We start from the raw sequence: 20,294 nt of genomic DNA on the forward strand, positions 1-20,294 counted from the left end.
TAAATAAATAAAATTTAGCTATAGTTTATCACAGTCTTTTTCTGGTCTTATGGTGGAGGTATTTCTCTCAGAAATCTATCTGCAGGAATGAATACATATGAGTTCCTGACCTATTGCTTCCAGATTCAGAAAAAGCACTTTTCCATTTTGTGAAGGAAATTTGGAAACATGAATTTTAAAAGGTCTTGGAATATAGAAGACAAAAAGAATCTGGGATACAACCTGGGTTGAAATCTTACATTTTGTACCAGTCTTGTGGCCTAGGGAATCTTACGGAACCTGTGGTTCTAAGATCACATTGTTACTGCTAAGTAACTGAATATGAAAGAGTTTATTTGCAGGACTGTAAGATTGATTTGGACAGCATTAGGCTTGAATTTCAAGGGATACTGTTGTATCAAAGATTCTTTTGGTATTTGAGCCTGAGATGTGCTCAATAGGAAAGAGGGCTGATGTGAGGAATGAGTCAAGGAAGAAAGTGGTTGTGCCCGCAGGCATCCTGCCCTGGTAAGCTGCCTGGACCTGTAGCTATTTCATTCATTCTTTCTTCTAGGAAACGGGTTTCAAGTCTCTTCCCATTTGTGAGCATACTTTTTTTTTTTTTTTTTTTTTTTTTTCCCTTAAGAGTGTGGGTATTTGTAAGCACTTAAACACATTGAGAAAAGCACGTCTACTGCCAGTTACCTTTGGCAGACAGCACACATACCCTCATATCCTGTAGGTTATAAACCACTAAGGGTGTGCAGTGTTTGTCTTTCCTTTGCAAATGTGTCTTTCCTGATATTACTCTAATTACTGATTGTCAGCAGGTTTAGGATTATGTAACTGCAGAATTTTTAAGGCATGCTGCCTTGTTCTACCATCATCATAATAGTCAGCCCCAGTGGATATTTTTCCCTAGCTTTCCAAGTGATCTGGTGTGGGAAAATAATGTAGCACACACGGTAATTGTTGGAGACAAGAGCCTAAATAACTTACCCTCAGTTATCCAGTAAATCAGGCAGAAAGCTTGGAATAGAATAGTGATTACTTCTCTCCTATTTCTGTGCCTTAAGGCTTCAGTTAAGTGTCTACCAGCAAAGGTTTTTAACAAATTAGATTTGTGTTCTCTTCAGTTATCAACTAACCCACTGTGATGTGTCAAAGTGTTATAATTTACTTAGATATATGTAGCAAGAGAGGAACTTCTCTCTCATGCATATTTTGTTCATAATAAAAAATTAAACTGAGAAAAAGGGATTTAAAGGCAAAGATTTCATTCTGGTATTCTGGTCAGCTTTTTTTTTTTTTTTTCTTTCTCCCTCTATCTTACTGAAGATGAACTAAAGAGGAAACACTACAAATTCATGCTATTCTTTCAAACTTGAAAATTAGAATTAAGAAGTATGCTGGTATAATTACATCCAGTTTGCCAGAGAAACTCAAAGGGAAAAAGAAATGGAGGAGAGGGAACAGAAGCAAGGCCCCAGTTGGGAAGTGATTTGATAAAAGACCCCCCTTTGGTCTTTGCCCCACAGGCTGCAATGACAGTACTTTGCCTCTGATAAAAAGTCTGAAACCTCAATCCCTCCAGCAGCAGCAGGCAGACAGTTGTTACCTGTTGGTATCCATTTGTAGCTCTAGATTGCTTACTGAGAAGTGAATTGGGAGTAAGAATAGGAAAAAATTAGGAGCTTTTTCAGATTAATGTGAAGAGCTGTTCCCAGGAGGGATCATGTTCTTTATAAGTGTGTCTCTAATCCAGCTTGGGCAACTGGCTTTATTTCACCGTCATTATATATCAAAACAGAAGTGTGTCTGCCTTGTGATTCACTGCCTAAGTCTCTGTTAACTTTTGATCTTGAATTAAGCCTATCAGTACCAGCTCTATGCACATTGCAATGGCATAAAGCTTGTTCAGGATGTTATTATAATTACAGTACTGCCACAAAACACTGATTCATATCTGCACTGTTTACAGGCCTCTGACAATGCTATTAGTTCAGTACATAATTTAGTAGTAAGTTAATAAAGAGACATTCACCCCATTAGGCAAAACATGCTTGCCTTGCAGACCGTCATCAATTAGATCATGAATTATTGGCTGCTCACTCTGTCCTGGTTTGTGTTAGGAAGTTTGATCTTATTAACTGTGTTTGTTTGTGTATCTGTGCATATCGTTTTTTGAGCTACTATGATATAAAAAAATGAATTATCACAGGGGATCTACATAAAAAAGGCAGGTCACAAAACCAAAATTGAATTTTCATATACATATATATTTTTAAGTTGCTTACAATGACTCTAGTTTTACATTACCAATCTATACTTCTTTTCGACAACGGAATTATGTTACCATTTAAGTCTCCTTTCAGCTGCTTTCACCACTTCACTTTTCTTTTGCTGAATCCTTCTTTTTCTCTTTTTCTTTCTTTTTTTTTTTTTTTTCCTACATGAAGTTTGCATTCTTTATTCAGTATTTCAGAGACCCAATATGTCTGTGAATTTGATTCTACTTCTGCTTTTTCTACTTTGAAAATAATTCGATAGACTGCAGAAAAATCTCTTATGTCATGCAAGAAAGGATTGGGAAATGATGTTTTGACAGATGAATTCTCAGGTAAATGAAATAGAATCTAATAGGAAGAAAAGCCATGACATTTCTCTGGCTTGTGGGCTTCGAAACTGGTGAATTTTAATAGCCTCTTTATAGAAAATAACGATGGACTTTTTTTTTTTTTTTTAAGCACAATGGATTGGTTTCTTCCCCCGGTTAGTTTCTGAGCTGTCTTCCACTAACTGAAACCACTGTTTGAGAATAACACTTAAGCAAAACAGTATGTTATTAGGACTGTAGGTACCTTGCAGGTTTATAATGCCAATTGCATGAGGTGTTTCATGCAGTGGTACTGAACTGGTCAACAGGGCTCTTTGCCAGGGGTTTCTTCAGCAGCTATCCCACCAGAAATTTCAGTAGCCCCAGCATGCTGCAGCAGTAGCAGCAGAACAGCACCATGCAGCCAAATCCAAGTGATTATTTCATCAACATGTTTGCACTTCTACTGCAGTTACAAATTTAAATAGCTCAGTGATAATTTGTCTTGTGTAAGAAGCCCTCTGCGGTTATATACCTTAGAAATCATCAGTTCTCTGTGTAGTCTGACATTAGTCAAGGAAAAAAAATATTTCACATCTGTTCCTATACCCAACAGGTGTAACCCTCTGGGGTTCTGTTGAATTTTTCATTTATTTCAATTTCCACTGAATCTGAAAATAAGATTTTGGATAAACAGGGAAATGACTTATGTTCTCATTTAAAAAAAAAAAAAAAAAAAGTTCCTTATAAACAGCAAAGGTCTGATTCAAAAACTTCGAAGAAAAAGCTTGGCTGGCTTTTTTGCTTCTGACAGCTAATCTCAGAAATGCTAATACATGGTGAGACAGACAGTCTGTCATTTCATGCACTGTCAAAACTCTCAGCTGCCGTTTGAATAAACACTTGGACTTTCAGGCTTTAGCCAAATCGTATTTCCTGACCATTCCTGATCTCTGTTGCCACATTCCTCATTTCGCTTTTACTACAGAAGTTAGAGTGGGGGGCTTACATTTATTTCCCCATGGCATGCAGTTTTTAATATCAACCTTGCAATATTTGTATTTTGTTTGGATGTGTTGTTTACATTGTGCCATTCTGCATGTTACCCTGAGTCATGTCACTGCAAGAAGCAAGATTATTTTTTTTCGCTTACTCAAAGTGTGTAGCCTAATAGGACTTACGTTCTGAAGCTCCTAAAGTTTCCTACAGAACTTGAAGTACACGTTTTCTTCCTTTTTTTTTTTTTTTTTTTTTTTTTTTTTTAATGCTACACCTTTGTTTGGAATAGCTCTTCTTAATCAAACCTGAGCGGAAGGGAGTGTTTTCTACTTGTTAGTGCAAGCGCCTGGGAGGCAGGACTGCGTAGTTTTGTTCTCAACTTGCTATGCCTGATCTGTGGTAACACTTTTCTTCTTTTGTGCTAAAGTTTCTCCATTTGTAAAACGGGTATAGTGATCATTATCTTTGCCTCACGGGGCTTGTTGTGAAGCTTAAACGAGTTCATATTTGCAAAGCACTTTGAGCGCCAAAGATGAAAAGTGCTTGTAAAAAAACCTGAATGTGGAATTGCCTTCTGGGTTATCTGTTGTAACTGGTTTTCCTGCACAAACCTGAATACGCTTCAGACAGCGCTAGTGTCAGTTGGGAGGATTTTAACCATGGGTGAGGAATAACCAAGTAGTTTGGTGTATTTAGCAGCCAAAGCGTATCTTGGACCCAAGGAAGCACCTCATCCTTCCCTGGGCTGGACTCACCGAGGCAGCACTGGAGGCTGTGCAACACCAGGCCTCAAACCCCCGCATGGTGCTGGAGCCAGCCAAACCGGAGGGCTTGGAGGGTAAGTGAGGGCTGCAGAGATGTCCCTGCCCTCTACCACACCTACGGAGCCTGGCCTGGGGCATCTTCCACTACCTGCAGAGCAGCCTGAAGCTGGGAGGAGCTTTGCAGCTTCCTGGTGCCTTCTTCATTCATCTCAGACTTTACAGGGTTTTGTTTTCCTTTCCCATTTCTTTATCCCAACACCTTCCTCCCACAACACCCCACAGCTACCTACACCTCCTTTTTTCTCATTCTTTGCCTCTCTGCTGTCCCACGTTGGCCTCTGGCTTTGAAGGCAAACACAGATATTCATCCTGTGAGCAGAAGCTTTCCTTCTGGCCACCATTAGAGGCTGCTGTCTCTGCTGGCTGCCAGAGCCACCCAGATAAAGCCGAGCTGCTGACAGAGCCTGGATGTGCTCAGAGTTTCAGTGCTCGATTGCTAGTGGAAGTAGTTTCAGGAGGAAAGCATCGTACATGGCAGTGGCAGGAGACGAGACGCAGAGAGACTGAGGATAACTGGGGAGTTAGAGAACGGACGGAGGAATGGAAAAATGTGGTAAGAGTGAAGGATACCAAAGCTGAGAAATAAGCTGGATAAGAAATGCAAAGGAAAGGGTGGGGGAAGCAACTTATTTATTTATTTGTGTATTAAAAAAGGGAAATGGTACTTGCTATAGGTCTCGCGAAAGGGTTAATAAAAGAAATTTGTCTGAAATCTGAGAGCCTGTTGCAGGGAAGCCTCCAGGAGTGCCGGTCAGCCCCAGCTTCCTGTGTTCTGTCTGTGATCCCCCTCCTCATCCTGCCCTCCCCTGCCTACCTGGAACTCTCTGCTTCCTCTGCTGTCCCTTCGCTGTCATAAGCTTGCAATCAAAATCAAGCATTTAAACAAAAATGTGGGCTCATCAGGCCTAGAGGCTGATTGATTACTAACCAGGCATTTGGTCAGCGGGATGCTTTATTTGGAGTGGTCACCTCACTCTTGTGTCTGGTCTGTGCAATTGCAGATCTATTGCTTTTAGTAAAGTTGGACTTGGTTTCCAGTAACTCAAGGCAGGAATTTCAGTTCTGATAACTAAAAATTATCTTTTATGGGTGGAAAAGTGTTTTGTTTTGTCTTTTATACCAATGTGTCTGGCAAAGGGAAGAATTAATCCCCAACCAAGCAGTTTCAACTTGGCATACATTTATGGATTGTAATTCCTAACTCTGCTTGAACTGGATGTTGCGTATTTTGGGGGAAGGGAGTCTGCCTTATGCACGTACTATGTCTTAAAACAATAATATGTGAAGCAAAAGATCATAAACTCTTTACAAAGTTACTATAGGTGTGTCTTACCTAGTAAATGAGAATTCATTTGCCTTGGGTTATGCTAGTCAAGCAATAGCTGAAAGTTTGATGCAGAAGATCATTGTGTTATAAGTGATTTAGAATAACTATACTTCCAAGAGACTTATATAGCAAGAGGCTATGTTCAGAGAATTTGTGATGAAGGAAAAAAACAAATGGAGAAGTCCTCCTATTGTATGTCTATTTAGACTTGACTTATCCAAAAAGTGTATGCTTGAGTCTGTCTGTGCAAATTGAATGGGTGCTAGCTACTCCTCCCTCTCAACTCTACATAGCTACACCCTGCAAGATTAGCTATTAGCTAACTACTTCCTGTTCTCAGAGCATGTGTAAGGAGGTTAGGCTCTTCTGGGAGGTGTAAACCCAGTGGGGTTTTGCTTCTCTTCTCAGTATGCATTGGGTTTGTCCAAGAAGCATCCTGAACCTCTGAATTTTATCAGAGAAAACAAAAATGATACTTTTCATGGTGTTGTTTTTCCCTTGGCTCTACCTTGGGCCAAATATGTTAGAAATTTTGATAGTTTTTTGTTTTTGTTTTTGTTTTTTCCTAAGGTGAGGATGTAGACAGCAATATTTGGAGTTATTGTGGAATTCACCACCATTTTTAGCTCCTGAATATTGTTGGTCATGTTCCAGGAGGTCATCATGAATAACTTTAAAGTACTTCCAAGTCAATATGATGCAGTGAGCATTCATGTGTTTTTTTGAAGCTTCAGCTTTTATACAGTTTTGAATAATAATAATAAGGTCAAATTATTGTTTTTCTGCAGTGTTAGTTTTAAAAATTTAGTTACACATTCACTCTTATGCCTAAGAATGGACTCAGTTTAACTGCTTACCAAGTTTCTTTTGGAAATCAGCAACTTAAAATATACATGATTAGTGCATTAGGCAGTAGTAAATTTTTAAAAGTCTTCAAATGATGTGGGAATTTATTTAAATTATACAGTTTACTTATTGGACTTATAATTGTTTAAACAAGCTATTTTTTTTTAAGTCTTACTTGCCTGTGAGCTTTTCTTATTGGAGTGCTGGCTGCATCCCCATATGAAAATTTGCTATATACAAATTTCAGGTCTAAAAAGACTTTGGCGTGCAGTACTAGCTGAGCAAACATTTTTTGATGCAAAGTGAGGTCCACATTGCTTTTCAGTGGCAAAGGGAGAAAAGTAAGTCAGGGATTCCTTTATTAGAAAACAATAAAAGAAACAAACAAACAAAAAAAATCACCTTTCATCTCACCTCTGAAGGGAACCCTGCATTCTCCATCCTCTCCCTAGGAAGCATGAGCCAACATCTTCTAGAAAAGTAATTAAATTGGAAGAGCTATGAAATAAATGTATTTTATTCTTTACTTCCAAAATTGCTTCACTTCCTGAAAGACAACTATTGAGTCAGAGCAGTCTTGCAGTAAACATGTCATTCACAGAGGAAGGTGCAGGCTGTGAACCAGGGCCTCTTTCCTATGGATATCATGAGCATTGATCAGGGACACCTGCATTAGTTTCAATTGTGGTGACAATTTTTGTAATATATTTAAATATTTGTTTGAGTCAAAGCAAGAGGCAAAATTTATTTTCATTCTTGTATTGAGGATGCTTTCCAGAATAATGGGAGATTTTTACTGCAATTTAAAAAGAGCATTACATTATAAAAAGTGGAACATTTTCTGCTCTGGAATCATTTCTCTAGGAGTTGATATTGGATAATAAGACAGCAGATGGTTGTTTTGATTTTTGTTTCCCTGACTGTCTAACCTTTTGTTTTATTCTATTTTATTTTAATTCAAAATTTATTAGAATGAAATGACTTATTATTGGCTTGGCTGGATTATTTTTTTTCCAATGTAAAACAATGTCATTTATTCAAGAAACAAAGCTAATAGAAACAGCTTTGACTTGAAGTGCTTTTTGGTGTTGTTGTCTTTGTTTGTTTGTTTCTTTTCCAGAGTTCACTTATAAATCTGTAGGTGCACCCAAGAGGTGTTCAGATAAATAGAAAGACGGAGGGGTGGGGTTTCTCTGAAATGTTATCACAGGTGGTAACTAGTGTGACTACTAGGTCAGCTATATGCCTTTGCCTTGTAGAGTTTGTCTAACAGGGCCTTTCTTATTATGATGAAAAATCAGTTATGAAAGGCAAGAGATTATGTCCTGTTTCCGAACCGCAGGAGAGAAACAGAGCATTGAGAATGACCAAGGAGCAATATTTGCTATCTCTTCTAATGAAAGGATTTGGGACATCAAATGAATCTGTTTATTTTTTAACTGGTAGCAAAACTATGCTGAATGGCAGAGAACACTGTGGATATGAAGTGTACATGGGTTTTGAAAACAAATTAAATTTGTGGAAAAGGAACCTAGCTCAGGCTATTAAATAAAATAGTAGTATATATGATTCAGGAAACCCTAGAGTCATCAGAATCTGAAAATGTATTCTGAGTAAATACTGTATTGCTCTTTTCCTATACCACCTGGTAAAGGCCACCATTGGAAGGAAACAGGAGGTCTGATGGATCCCTGTTCTGGCTTATGGCTTCATATAGTTTTTATCTTTGCAGCCAGGGAAACGCCTTCATCCAGACTTCAGCTCCAATCTTCCCTGAAGCTTGATCATTCAGGGGCAGCAGTGTTTCCATTAAGCAAAGGGCAGGATTCCTGGGTGGGTCGTGCTCCTCAGTGGTAAGGCTCCCATAGATGGTAAGGTTTGGCTGGGGAGCTCAGTGCAGCCTGAGTGATGGCCATCTTACCCTGCAGCCATCCAGCCCTCAAGGTCTCTGATTTTAGTTTGTGAGAGAGGTTTTTGCACTGTGGGGTTGAGCCTGTCCTTTTCACTTTTCTATTTTTATTCCTTTTGGTAGCCATTAATGGGCCCCCTCTTGAAATCAATCACTGCATGGCTGGTTTTGCAGGAGTTCAAGCTAGCTCTAAATGAGCTCAAAGTTGCAGAGTGGCATTAACATGGCCTTTTACCAATGATAATTGGCTGTAGACATATGGTAAACATCAGTCTAGGTGGCTTTCCATGCTAGACATACTGCGGCCAGTGTCTGTGCTGGTGTGGCTAACCCTGCATTGGATTTCACTGTGCCAATTTGATGTATATGAGCTGTCTTCAGACTCTCTTGGGCACTAGATAGTATCTTTGCATATATTTTCAATGAAGAGATGTATATAAGCACTTCCAAACAAATAGACATTGCATGATAAAGGCATACTGCGTAAAAGGCTAATATGATCTATTCAGTGTGGTGGAAAGAGTTAACTAAAGGAGAGCCCCAGCCTTTCCCCAGGAAGTTCTCAGAAATATGCTAGAATGCAGAAATGATCCAAAGTATTTTAAACAACAGATAAACTGCTTTTTAGCCAAGTTTGTGCCTAGAGTGAAGTCTTACAGCTGAATTTAAGACCTTTAAAATAATATATTTAAAAAAAAAAAAAAAAAGAGTAAAGAAAAGCAAATGCTAATGTGTCCTCCATTGAAACTGAATAGGAACATATTCAAGATTCTAAATATATTTTCTTCTAGCACTCTAAAGGCTGCAGGGACTTTTCCATTCCTAATTATATAGTGCATATGCTGTCTGTTTCTGACTTACAACTTCCAAAATAGAAATTAGAGTCATAAATGAAACATAGGGAGAGGGGAGAAGGCATGCTGTGCATGATAAGGAGCTGCTGTGCTAATATTTTTACTGATACTGTTACCAGTCACAGGCTTGTGTTCCAAATGCAGTTACTGTTATGCAGACTCTTTAATACATAGACATTTCATTAAGATGGCTGTTGTACTAAAAAATCCACGAGTAACTAAAGCAGTAGCAATGGACAATAAATGTAAATACATCCTGACAGTACTATAGCTGTGCTGGTTATGTCTCGGGTCTCAGTAAGGCCATGTTATTAACAGGCTATGGAAATGCACAATCATTTGAAGCAATAACACATTCTGAAATTCAGAAGTGTTTTCTGAAATCTGAATTGTTCCCTGACAATTTCCCTTCAGTCTCTGTTCTGTAAATGAAATGGAAGTCCTCTGGTAATACACCTGCAAGTCAGGCTGGCATGACCTTAAACCCTCTTGGAGGTGATCTGAAATTTTTGACTGCAGTACAGTAGGCATTTCTTCCTCCTAAACTATCACTGGGCTCCTGGTATACAGAGGAGGAATTTCCCCCATGCTTTCTGCTTTCTGGTGCAATCCTACATGGCTGTTGCCTTCTGGAGGATGAGGGCTTCCTGCTAGTTTGTCCTGGACAGTCAGAAAAGCAGCCAAGACATTGCACCAGTCCAGGGGGAGCGAGCAGGGTCTGCTCTGCACAGGCTTTTCCTCCTGCTCTTTTCTGTTTTGCTTCTTTTCTGTTCTCTCAGCTGGGAGGGAACACGCTCAAGACTGACTTTCCTCATGGAAAGATAGATTGCTCTTTCTATGCCAAGACTGCTGCAACAGTCCAGAGGAGTGTACAGTGAACTGTGGGGACAACTAACACAACTTCAGGTCACTCACCAAAACCTCCCGCCAGTAGGTGTGGGCTGACGGCTGGTGATATGCTGCAGATACTGCTGCAGGGTTTCTATTACTCTGTTGTAAAAGCAACACATATTCTTAAATGGAAAACATTCCTAGGGTTTTTGATTTCGGTCTCTGGCTGAAAATCAACTTGGTTGCTGGTGTGACTCAAGGCTGCAGCAGCACAGCACTAGGCCTAACTGAGCACACCCTGCTTTTTGACAGGACTCGTCTCAGCTTTCAGGCTCCACACAGCCAACACACAGAAACTGGTTTGCTAGCACAGACAGAGAAAGCATCTATCTGGCTTCATTTACTCACAGAAATGCTATGCCAGAGTTTAGTTCCCTGTCTTTACACACATACAGACCCATATGCGCACCCTCTTTGCAAATGCTGGAAGCATTTGGCCTTCATCTCTGACTTCTAAGGGCTGGGTTCACGGGTGAATGCAGCCAGGACAAGGCAGAGAGCTGCTTTGGTTCGTTATCTGTTGTGGTCAGTATGCCTACAGGCTACACTGGAGGCTGGTCCCTGTCTGAGATTAGCCAAAAATATGCAGGTTTTCCTCTGGAAAGTTTATGTAGAGTGTAAACAGAAGAAAAAGACAGGGGGAAGGTATATGGGTTTCTCATCTTCTATTTTAAGACTATGAAAAATAAAGTAAGTGACCGGCTCAAAGTTGTACAGAAAGAGTTGGGATGGCATTAGGTGAACATTTTGAGGGAAAAACATTCTATTTTTCCTCAATTTATTTGTTACAGATGAATGACACTTGCTAAAGAATTGAGAAGATGATTTTTTTTTTCTCTCAACTTGCAACACTTTAGTTTTAGTCCAAACCAAACTTTTAGATTTAGTTTTTATCTGCTTTTCTCAAGACCACAGACAATTCTGCCCTTGTTGGAAGTGTGGGTTAGATATACTTCAGATATTGCCTTCATGTTAAATACACTTGGGGTTTCCATTATCTGCATATATATTTAAAATTAGATTGTTCCTAGGAGTTCAGATTTTTATTAAGTTCAGCTGAAATTCTTTCAAGTCATTCATAAATTATTTTTCCACCCAAACCATAACTTTTATCAGCCATGTTTCAGCAAGTAACTCTTCTATGAGATTTATGGAATTTCATTATAAAACACGTAAGGGTCAAATTTTGAATTAGGATTGGCTGGTGCCTTCATCAAATGTATTTTCATAAGCACTTGATGTTCTCTAGTTTGCAGAAAGAACCATAAATTGCAAATGAGATCTGAAATTTTCTTTTACTGCTATGTTTTATCTCTTTATTTTTAAATTGGACATAACAGTAGTTTTATACTAGTTTACAATGTCAGAAAGGGGCCTAAGGGTATATGTGATTTTGCTACAGAAATTGGATCATGTGTCTAAGTATCATTATACTTAAAAAACAGTATGCCCCATGGTACATGTGTATCATTGGCATTTAGTTTTAGCTTTATATTCAGTAATTGAATAGGCAGATCTGAAGACTGCTTTTTAAAATTTGAGATCCTTTATTCTGCATTCTTGGCTGAAATTACAATAGTAATAATAATGTAAAGAAATTTTATTGGCCGGTATCAATAATTGCATTTTTTATCCCTATATACTGTACGTTTTACTTACCATGAGATGGGGAGGGTGCATATCAAAATTACCCCCAAAAAATAAAAAAAACAAAGAAGTCAACAATGGATGGAAGTGGCAGTCTTCCCTAACTAATGGACTAGATTGGTTCTCCTGGGGTCAGGTAATGTATTTACATTATGATTCACTGATATCTTTAAGAAAGGATAATAGTCAGTCCTTTCAACTTGTCACCTATAATCTTGTGTTCCTGCTTGAAGTGCTTGTTCTTGTGGTGTCTGTATGGGAAAAAAAAAAAAAAAGAAAAAGAAAAAGAAAAAGGAAACATCAGCCCTTTCATAGGGGAACTCTGACTGAAAAGTTTAGACAAAGCAGGAGCAAAGAAACAAAGTGAAAGTTTAGTTCTCTCTCTTACTTATCTTTTCTGTCTGGTACCTAAGGTTTTGTACTGATTCTCCCTTAACAGTTTTGTTTTTTTCTTAATTTCTAAGCTTTGGCTAAATAATAAAGTCCGTATTAATTTTAACTTTTCTGAGGAAGTACCTAAAAAAGTTAGAATTGTTTCAAAATGATCTGGTAATGTTGGCCTTTCTGCAGTATAAATCATGGTAACTGTATTTGTGTAAGCAGGTCTGCCCCATTAATAGACTGCCAATGAGTCTGGAGGTGTCTAGATGATAACTAAGGCCTGTGGATTACTGCAGCTTTTAGCGTCTGCATTGTCCTGTGGAGTGCAGATAAGTCCCTTGTTCCTGAGACCATGGTTGGTTCCAAGTAGTTCCTTTGTGGAATTGCAAGTGGGTTAATGTTTCCTGGCAGGACCATTTGGTCTTCTGCGGCTCTTTGCTGCTGTACTAGACTGCTTTGGGTCTTTCTGCAGGGCACCATATTGCATAGAACAGACTGAACAGAATAATCATTACTACTTGTCGCCTACTATATTTCTGATAGATGCCTAAGGGTTGCATTCATCTTCTGTTCTTACAACTTGACTGAAGCAATTACCACCTTTTCAAGGATGTCTGCACAGTTTCTTGAAATTAGTAATCAGAAAACTCAGATGAAAGTAGTCAGGTTTAGGACAAAGCTGGTAAAAGTCCTTATAGTATTTCTTTGTAATTAATCCAACCACTCATTAAGATAGCAACAGCTATGGGTAAACCTCTGCATCCCTGACCCTGTCCTAAAAGGCAAAATCTCACTCATATTTCTTGCATCAGTTGTAACTGTCTTGACATGATTGTAGCATGTACTTACTATGTTCTGTGTTTTGTGAGACAGAGTTCTTCATACCTGAATTATTCTACAAATTCTTGTAGAATATATACATTTTGTAACAGCATCTACATGAGCCAGCATGCCATGGGAAGAGCTGCCTTGCTTAATTTTAATTTAGCAGTTAACCTGCATGGATGACTTAAATAGATTGAAATATATGCATAATGCGAAGTCCCAATTTGAGTATTTTGGCTAAAATAGAAATAACATTACTCGTACTTCAAAATTAAATCAGAGACTTCTATGCTTTGCTGAAATGAGATATGTAGTCCTTCTTTTTTCAAGGAAACAATACCATGAACATTGTTTCTAGGCTTATGTTCTTTTAAATTATGGTGCAAACATTTTCATTCTTTTTCAACCTGGTACATGCAGTTTCCAAAATACTTCCAATCACATGTTGCTTTTCAAAGAAACATGAGTAAATTTAGCCAAGAACTCCGTGAACCCCATAGCATCAGCAGATGCTGAGATTGTATTATTAAGCCTCAGCAATTAAAGTTCTACATTTGAAGACTATTTTTGTTAAGAGTTCTTTTTGTTCAGAATTAAATAAAATATTTTTTTAATTGTTGCAAGACTCATAGCTTAGAATACAACTTCATTTTCTGTTTTTTTTCATTAGAAAGTTTTACATTTTTTATCATATGTATTTTAAAAAGTAATCATATGAACATACTTCCTTTCTCAAGGAAATATATGGTGTTAAGGTTTATCAGTAGAGTGGAAATAATTTAAAAGTACTGATACTAAAGATACTAAAGATAAATGCTTTAGTATTAAAAAAAAATCTCTTGTGGAAATTAGATTTGTTGGAACAATTTCCTCCAACTTGGAGATCTTGTGGAATGAATATAGTTATTGGTATAGGGATCTCTTTTGTTTGTTTTTTTTTTTTTGGACTTGTGTATTACTATATTTGGATTATGGGCCATGTTCATGGGCATGTTCAACACATGTCTGAAGCTGGGCCTGAAACTAACTTGCACAGAGAATGTATACCCACCTTGGGAAGATTTTAAGATAAATTGGGAAGGGAGTTCATGTATCAACAAAGGAAATATATTTTTGCCATATAGTTTTTACATGAACATCTGAATGAAACTGGGAAAATACACTGGAGGGCTGTTCACAAGAGCAAAATTATATCCTCTAAGTGGTAAGACCTTACACTTCAACAGCTAAAAGAATTTTCTGATGCTGGATTTACTGATATTTTTTGCTATTTTTATTTTAGTTTTATACTGCTGCAGCATTTACAAGTCACTAAGAGAGTAGAACTTGAGTATGGTAGAAACTTTACAGTTTAACTGGATTGTACAAAATTTTAAAAAGTGTCTATATTAATAATAATAAAAAGAAGGTTAAGATCAGTTCACCAGCTTATTTAATTTCACAGTGGACCTGCTGTTTTAGTGGTCTGAATATTCTCGATGAATATTTGTACACCCATGAGATCAGTGTTGATCTATTGCTGCATCAGCGTGTCCATTAAAAATTGTGTTAAAGCCATAAGAATGTATAGGTACTTATATATTTATAGGTACTTACACATGCACATACACACTCAGATGCACGTGCATGTATTTTCTTCAATTTTTTTTATTTTTTTTTTTCACCCTGTGTATGTGAAGGAGTTATGGCTTTGGAAGGGTATAGGTGGATATCTCACACTAGGTGGGTTCATCATAGCAAACTAAATGGGATGATTAGTGTCAGTTACATCTGCACTGAAAAAGTTAGTATACAAACAGAACACTTTGTAGTGAAGTCACATCACCAGAGCAGCTTTGTGTTATCTCACTTACATTCATCCTACAATAGTACTATTAATCTGGGTTTATTTAGTATGCTTTATTTAGTATGTGTGTGGCTTACTGATTTTGGCAAGGTCAGTTACAATTGCGTGTCCTTAGTTGACTTTTTCTGGAAATCTTTTTTTTTTTTTTTTTAATCTTTTACAGAGGTGTCAATAGAACCTTTACGAGAGGTTGTAGATATACAGGGTTATTGAGTAGTATCAATATTTATCAATGCAGTGCACAGAGTATATGAAACAAAAGAAATGTAACACTTCTTTTCAGTGTTTTTATATTTTTTTCCCACTCTATCATCTTCATAACTATCCAATGGCTAGGATCCTGTGTTTTCTTCATTAACGTTCATATAGTCTGTATTTTAACTATGACAATAAGCATCAGAAATTTGAAAAAAATCAGATATATGGCAGTATTAATAGAAAGACAGAGTAGCAGTTTAGACATAATTACTATCTGAGTAGGAAGTAGTAGCAGGATGCATTCATAATTTATTTAATAGAAAAAAAGCAATTTATATTAGACCAGTTATTAATTTGACAGCCAAACCACACAATTACACATGAATGCTTTTGGCATTGACAGAAAGCAGGAAATCCAGTCATTGAACAAAAACTGGAAACTTTGCAATACAGCACTTTTTGTCCGGAGTTTCAATTTTCAGTCCTTTCCACGTCAGACCAATTGTCCGTTATCAATATTTCCCCCAGTAAATGCTCTTTCAAAAGGCTGATAACATAAAAAATCTTTAGTTTCAAGTAGTGTTTTTTGTTGTTGCTTTGTTTTTGTTTTTGTTTTAAACAAAAACAGCAGCACTCAAATGTAACAAAAATCCATTCTAAGTTCAGATAATCTTTTGTGAACAATTCATTCTTTCTTCATGTGCTAAGACTCCTGAGCAATATCCAGCTCAAGTGTTCTTTTGCTGTAAAGGGTTGTATTTCATGGTCAATCTTTATGTATAGAAACAGCAAAAATGAGAATATTTTTAGCATTCCATAATTTCTTTACTGATTGTCCTTTCAGACATGCAAAAGAACACATTCATTTATATATGCCTTTTTCTTCAGTACCCAAAATACTTACAGGCATATCATACTAAATGTTCATCACATAAGAACAGTATTGTTTAAGTTCATCTAGTTGCTTGGAATTTGCTTTTCTTACACACATTTGCAAAGAAAGGATGGCACAGTAGTTAAGACATTAGCCTGGTGCTATGAAGTTGTCAAAGTGTAGATTTTCTTTTCAACTGTAAAATATGGAAAATACTACTCTACCTCATTAGGTTGTTTTGAGGGTGAATATATTAGCTAATCCTCAGCAAATAACCAAAATTAAGAAAATGAGGGATTTTTTTTTTTTGTATTCTATTAAAAAAAAAAAAATGTTATTACCAAACAGCAGATCTTGGAGAAACATTTTGTGGTAAAAACGTAAACAATTAAATTTACTCACGTTATTTAGGATGAAATATTCTCTTTTAAATTGCTGTTTGTAGGACAGCATTTGTATTTTGATAACTTAAGAATTTTTGTCTCTGCTGAAGAAGAGAGATTTAAGAAGATTTAAGAAGATATTTTAATGAATGCTGATCTCTCTGTATTAAATTAAATGAACTTATTTCCTTAAGAGCAATGGTAGTAGTAGTAGAAGCATGCATCATGAATGTTGTAACTAGATGATATTAGTAAAAAGTCTTTTAATAAAGTCTGCAAAACCGAGATGTTTAGTGTTCTTTTCCACTCCAGGGGATCCAGCCCCAATTTATAGTGGAGTGTGGTAGGTGAGTAGCTGCGTATGATGTAGGTGAGCAGGTAGACTTTAGTTTGAATCCAGGATGTCTTTTGGAGAGATGCATTCTTTTTCCAACTCGTTGCTAATTTAGTATATTGCATGAAGATCGTCATCGGGTAAAATTGCCAGTGGTGTGTTTTTTGTTTTATAATACTACTGACTAAACCTTACTCAGTCCAAAATAACAGCTGAAGCATTTAGTATCTGTTACTCTTTGTTTTTCTTGAAGGGTCAATGACTGCATCTTGCGAGTGAATGAGGTGGATGTGTCAGAAGTCTCACACAGCAAAGCTGTGGAGGCCCTAAAAGAGGCTGGCTCCATAGTCCGATTGTATGTTCGTCGAAGGAGACCTATTCTGGAGACCGTGGTAGAGATCAAGTTGTTCAAAGGACCTAAAGGTAAATATGAACATAAAAAGACATCAATTTTAACCTTGACGTTTGACCTCTCTCTTAGCTCAAATAGGACCTGACTTTGTCAATTGGTTAACTAGTTGACCTGTCCTATACTGAAATAAAGTGAATTTAGGTTGGTAGAACTTGAATTCATTGTTGCATGTCTTTTCCTGGAATATAAAGAATTCAAGAAGCTGTGATTTGTTTCATTTTATGTTTGCTGTAGAGATAGCTCCTTACCTTCAGAATAAATGCAAGACACAGAAATAGTATGCTTTTATTGACAGTAGATACATTTCTTCTGAAGTTCCTCTGTGTTGGACCTTCGGTGTTGGATGCAGAGTTTCTGAATTCTCCCTTTATTAAAAACATTTCTTTGGTACCCAACCTCTTCTTTCTGTTTTCATGTTGATGGTTTCTCCTGCAGTTATCTCTGGAACAAGGACTACTAATTTACCTAGATACATAGAAGAATTTTATTTTTTCCTTCAACAAAATTCCATGGAAGCCTAGAAGAAGGCCTTCCCTAGCCTAAATCACCTTTATCACTTTTAACAGAACCTTCAGCCTACAGAAACAAACAAACAAATAAAACCCACAATAAACCAAACAAAACCACACAAAAATTTTTAGTAGCATCATTACAAATTGTAAAGTGTCTTTGTTGAAGTGAAATTTTATATTTTCTTTTCACCTTTCCTTTTTGTGCTTTTTTATTATTATTATCTACATACAGAAGTTATTTTTTAACAAATTTAATTTTATTGTTTTTCCTGCCTGAAATTTCCTTACAGCTATTAGCTGTTAGATCATTGTTTTTCTTTTATATCTAATTTCTGGACAAAGAAAATTATTTTTTTTTCACAGTGTATGAGAATAGAATGAACAGACAGTAGATTTTTGCCTTCAAATAATTGTTTCTTAAGCAAGTCTTTAACTAATAGCATATACATGAAATGAATTAATTCACATGTCCAATATATTTCATGCATATGAGATTATTCTACCTGTTTCATCTGCACTGGATAACCTGTAGGTTTTTTTTTCAGTGCTTTCTTTTACATTTCATCTCACATGAATTCTTCAGTATACTTCTAAGTAGTTTTTGATGCCAGTAATATTTTTTGTTTCTAATACACTTAGAATTGTTGAGAATCAAGCAGAGATGGTTCACTGTTTTCGATATCATCTATACTATACCTCTTCTGTGTATATAATGGTTTTCTGTGAGACCTAAAATATCATCCTCTACTCTTGGCAAACAGCATGGTAGATTTAAACATACATCTTAAGCTAAACCCTCAAAGTCTGGATTCTTGTGGTCATTACAATGCTGAACTGTCTTTCTAACAGAAAAGCATATTTGTTGAGATTTCCTATGTCTATGAAATCAGAATATTAGTGCAGGCAGCAGTGGTTTTAAAGCTTTGGAATTAAACAAATTGACAGTCATTTTGAGTAACCTAAGGCTAACTAAACTAAAATTAACATATCCTTTCAGATAGTGATGAAACAGAAAAGTTATTTACCATGACCAAATTATAGCAGCATTGTGGAAATGGACAGGAAAGGCAATCATTTATTAATAACTTTCTTGCAAGATGTTTGCTTTGATTGTGTGCCTGCAAGTACTTATTTTTATATTTATCTATTTCCACAAAATAGAGAGGATACAAAAAAAAAATGCTTTTTATGATAAGCTAAAGAAGCTTTGCTTCTTAGTGCTACAAATATCGATTTTGCAGCCATATGTTTATGAATAAGAAGTTTACTACGGTTATGTGCTATAAATACTGAATTTTATTGCTAAGCCGAATATCTTTTTTAAATTTTCACTTCAATATTATAAAAATAATTTAACTGGAAACTTGGTTAGAAAAAAATAAATAAATAAAGTTGCTGAGATAGTTTTTTGAAAAAAAACAAAAAAAACACAAAACTTTTTGCCTGGTAGTCCATGCACCAGCTCCTGCCTCCCTACTCATAAGCTTATTCATAAAGTAAGAAAGGTGAATGTGTTTTTAGACAAGGCAACTGTTTTGCACTAAAGGTGAATGTGTTTTTAGACAAGGCAACTGTTTTGCACTAAATTTGAAGCAGCAGGTCTTTTCAGATGCTTCTTTTTCTGTCTGCTTCTGTCAGTAAATTACTGAGTTCATCTTTCTGCATTGAGAATTTACCAAATGAAAGCAACTCTTAGCTCCCCAGTAAAAACTTAAACTTGCAGATCATTAGCTTTTCTAGTTATATATAGTAGATCATATCTTTCAGCACTTGAAGGAAATTTGCAAGGCTTTTCATAAAAATATTCTTTCAATTTCATCTGAGTATTCAGAACAAGGGTATTGCAAGCTATGAGTTCATAAAGGTTGGATATTTTTTAATATATGTTAGTTTTTCTAGCCAACAACCAGCATATAAAAGACAAAGGTTAATTTTGCAAATCTGTTTTGAACATAAGAAGTTATATATGCATTTTGTAGCAATGGCTTTGGGCATATGGCAAGGGAAAGGCCATATGCTGGCAAGTGGTAAAGCACTTGGGCCCTTTCAAATTGAGGTCTGAGTGCAATTGCTCCTGCTGCTTTACAAAAGCTGTCCAAGCATCATGTGTAATAAAAATCAGTGTAACTCTTTCACTCGATTTTTTTTGGAAAAGAAATAAATGAAGACACAAATGAGTTTCACCATCGAGAACTGAGGTTTCAAACAGAACTGCAGCTATGTAGATATTTAAATTTGTGCATTCATCAGTTTGCCACACCTGATTGATAATATTGGCTGATGTCTATAGTCAGTGTCTGGAACTTAATTGCTAACTCAGATCATTGCAGGATCTTTCTGTCTTTTGTGTGCTTAGGAGATTGTCTTTTCTATGCCTCCTTTATGTCTCTTCAGTCACACATACAATTTTAATGATTCACTGTTATGGCTTTGCTTAGTATTTAATAAACAGTAGGTGTTTTACTTCAGACACTCAGGACTCTCTGCAGGTTATAGCAGTCAGTATCTTTGCAGTAGCTGAGGTTTGTGACAGAGGAAGGATATGCAAGGGAGCTTTCCTGTTGAAAATCAATGGAATTTAGACACTATTGAAAACCCTGTCCGTAAGTGATATGTTTTTCTTGCTCTGTATTGAAATATAATAAGGCTAACAGTAA

The 20,294-nt window shown here is 36.6% G+C and overlaps 1 protein-coding gene across 31 annotated transcripts in view; it reads left to right on the forward strand.

Moving 5' to 3' along the window:
* Positions 1 to 20,294, forward strand: part of DLG2 (discs large MAGUK scaffold protein 2) — a 1,031,289-nt gene that overhangs the window by 691,913 nt on the left and 319,082 nt on the right. For 29 of the 31 annotated variants that reach the window (XR_005264704.2, XR_005264705.2, XM_027462397.3 and 26 more), the window contains one exon: positions 16,967 to 17,136. Coding sequence is in view for 28 of the 31 variants with exons in the window: in XM_027462397.3 (XP_027318198.1) it covers positions 16,967 to 17,136 (170 nt within the window). In the remaining 3 variants the exon portion in view is untranslated. Of the gene's footprint in view, positions 1 to 4,280; positions 4,413 to 4,551; positions 4,952 to 16,966; positions 17,137 to 20,294 lie in introns of those variants that run through there. The other 2 variants (XM_072032817.1, XM_021273194.4) reach the window with 2 other exon arrangements.

The sequence above is a fragment of the Anas platyrhynchos genome, chromosome 1 (assembly GCF_047663525.1).
Source record: "Anas platyrhynchos isolate ZD024472 breed Pekin duck chromosome 1, IASCAAS_PekinDuck_T2T, whole genome shotgun sequence".
Classification (NCBI taxonomy): domain Eukaryota; kingdom Metazoa; phylum Chordata; class Aves; order Anseriformes; family Anatidae; genus Anas; species Anas platyrhynchos.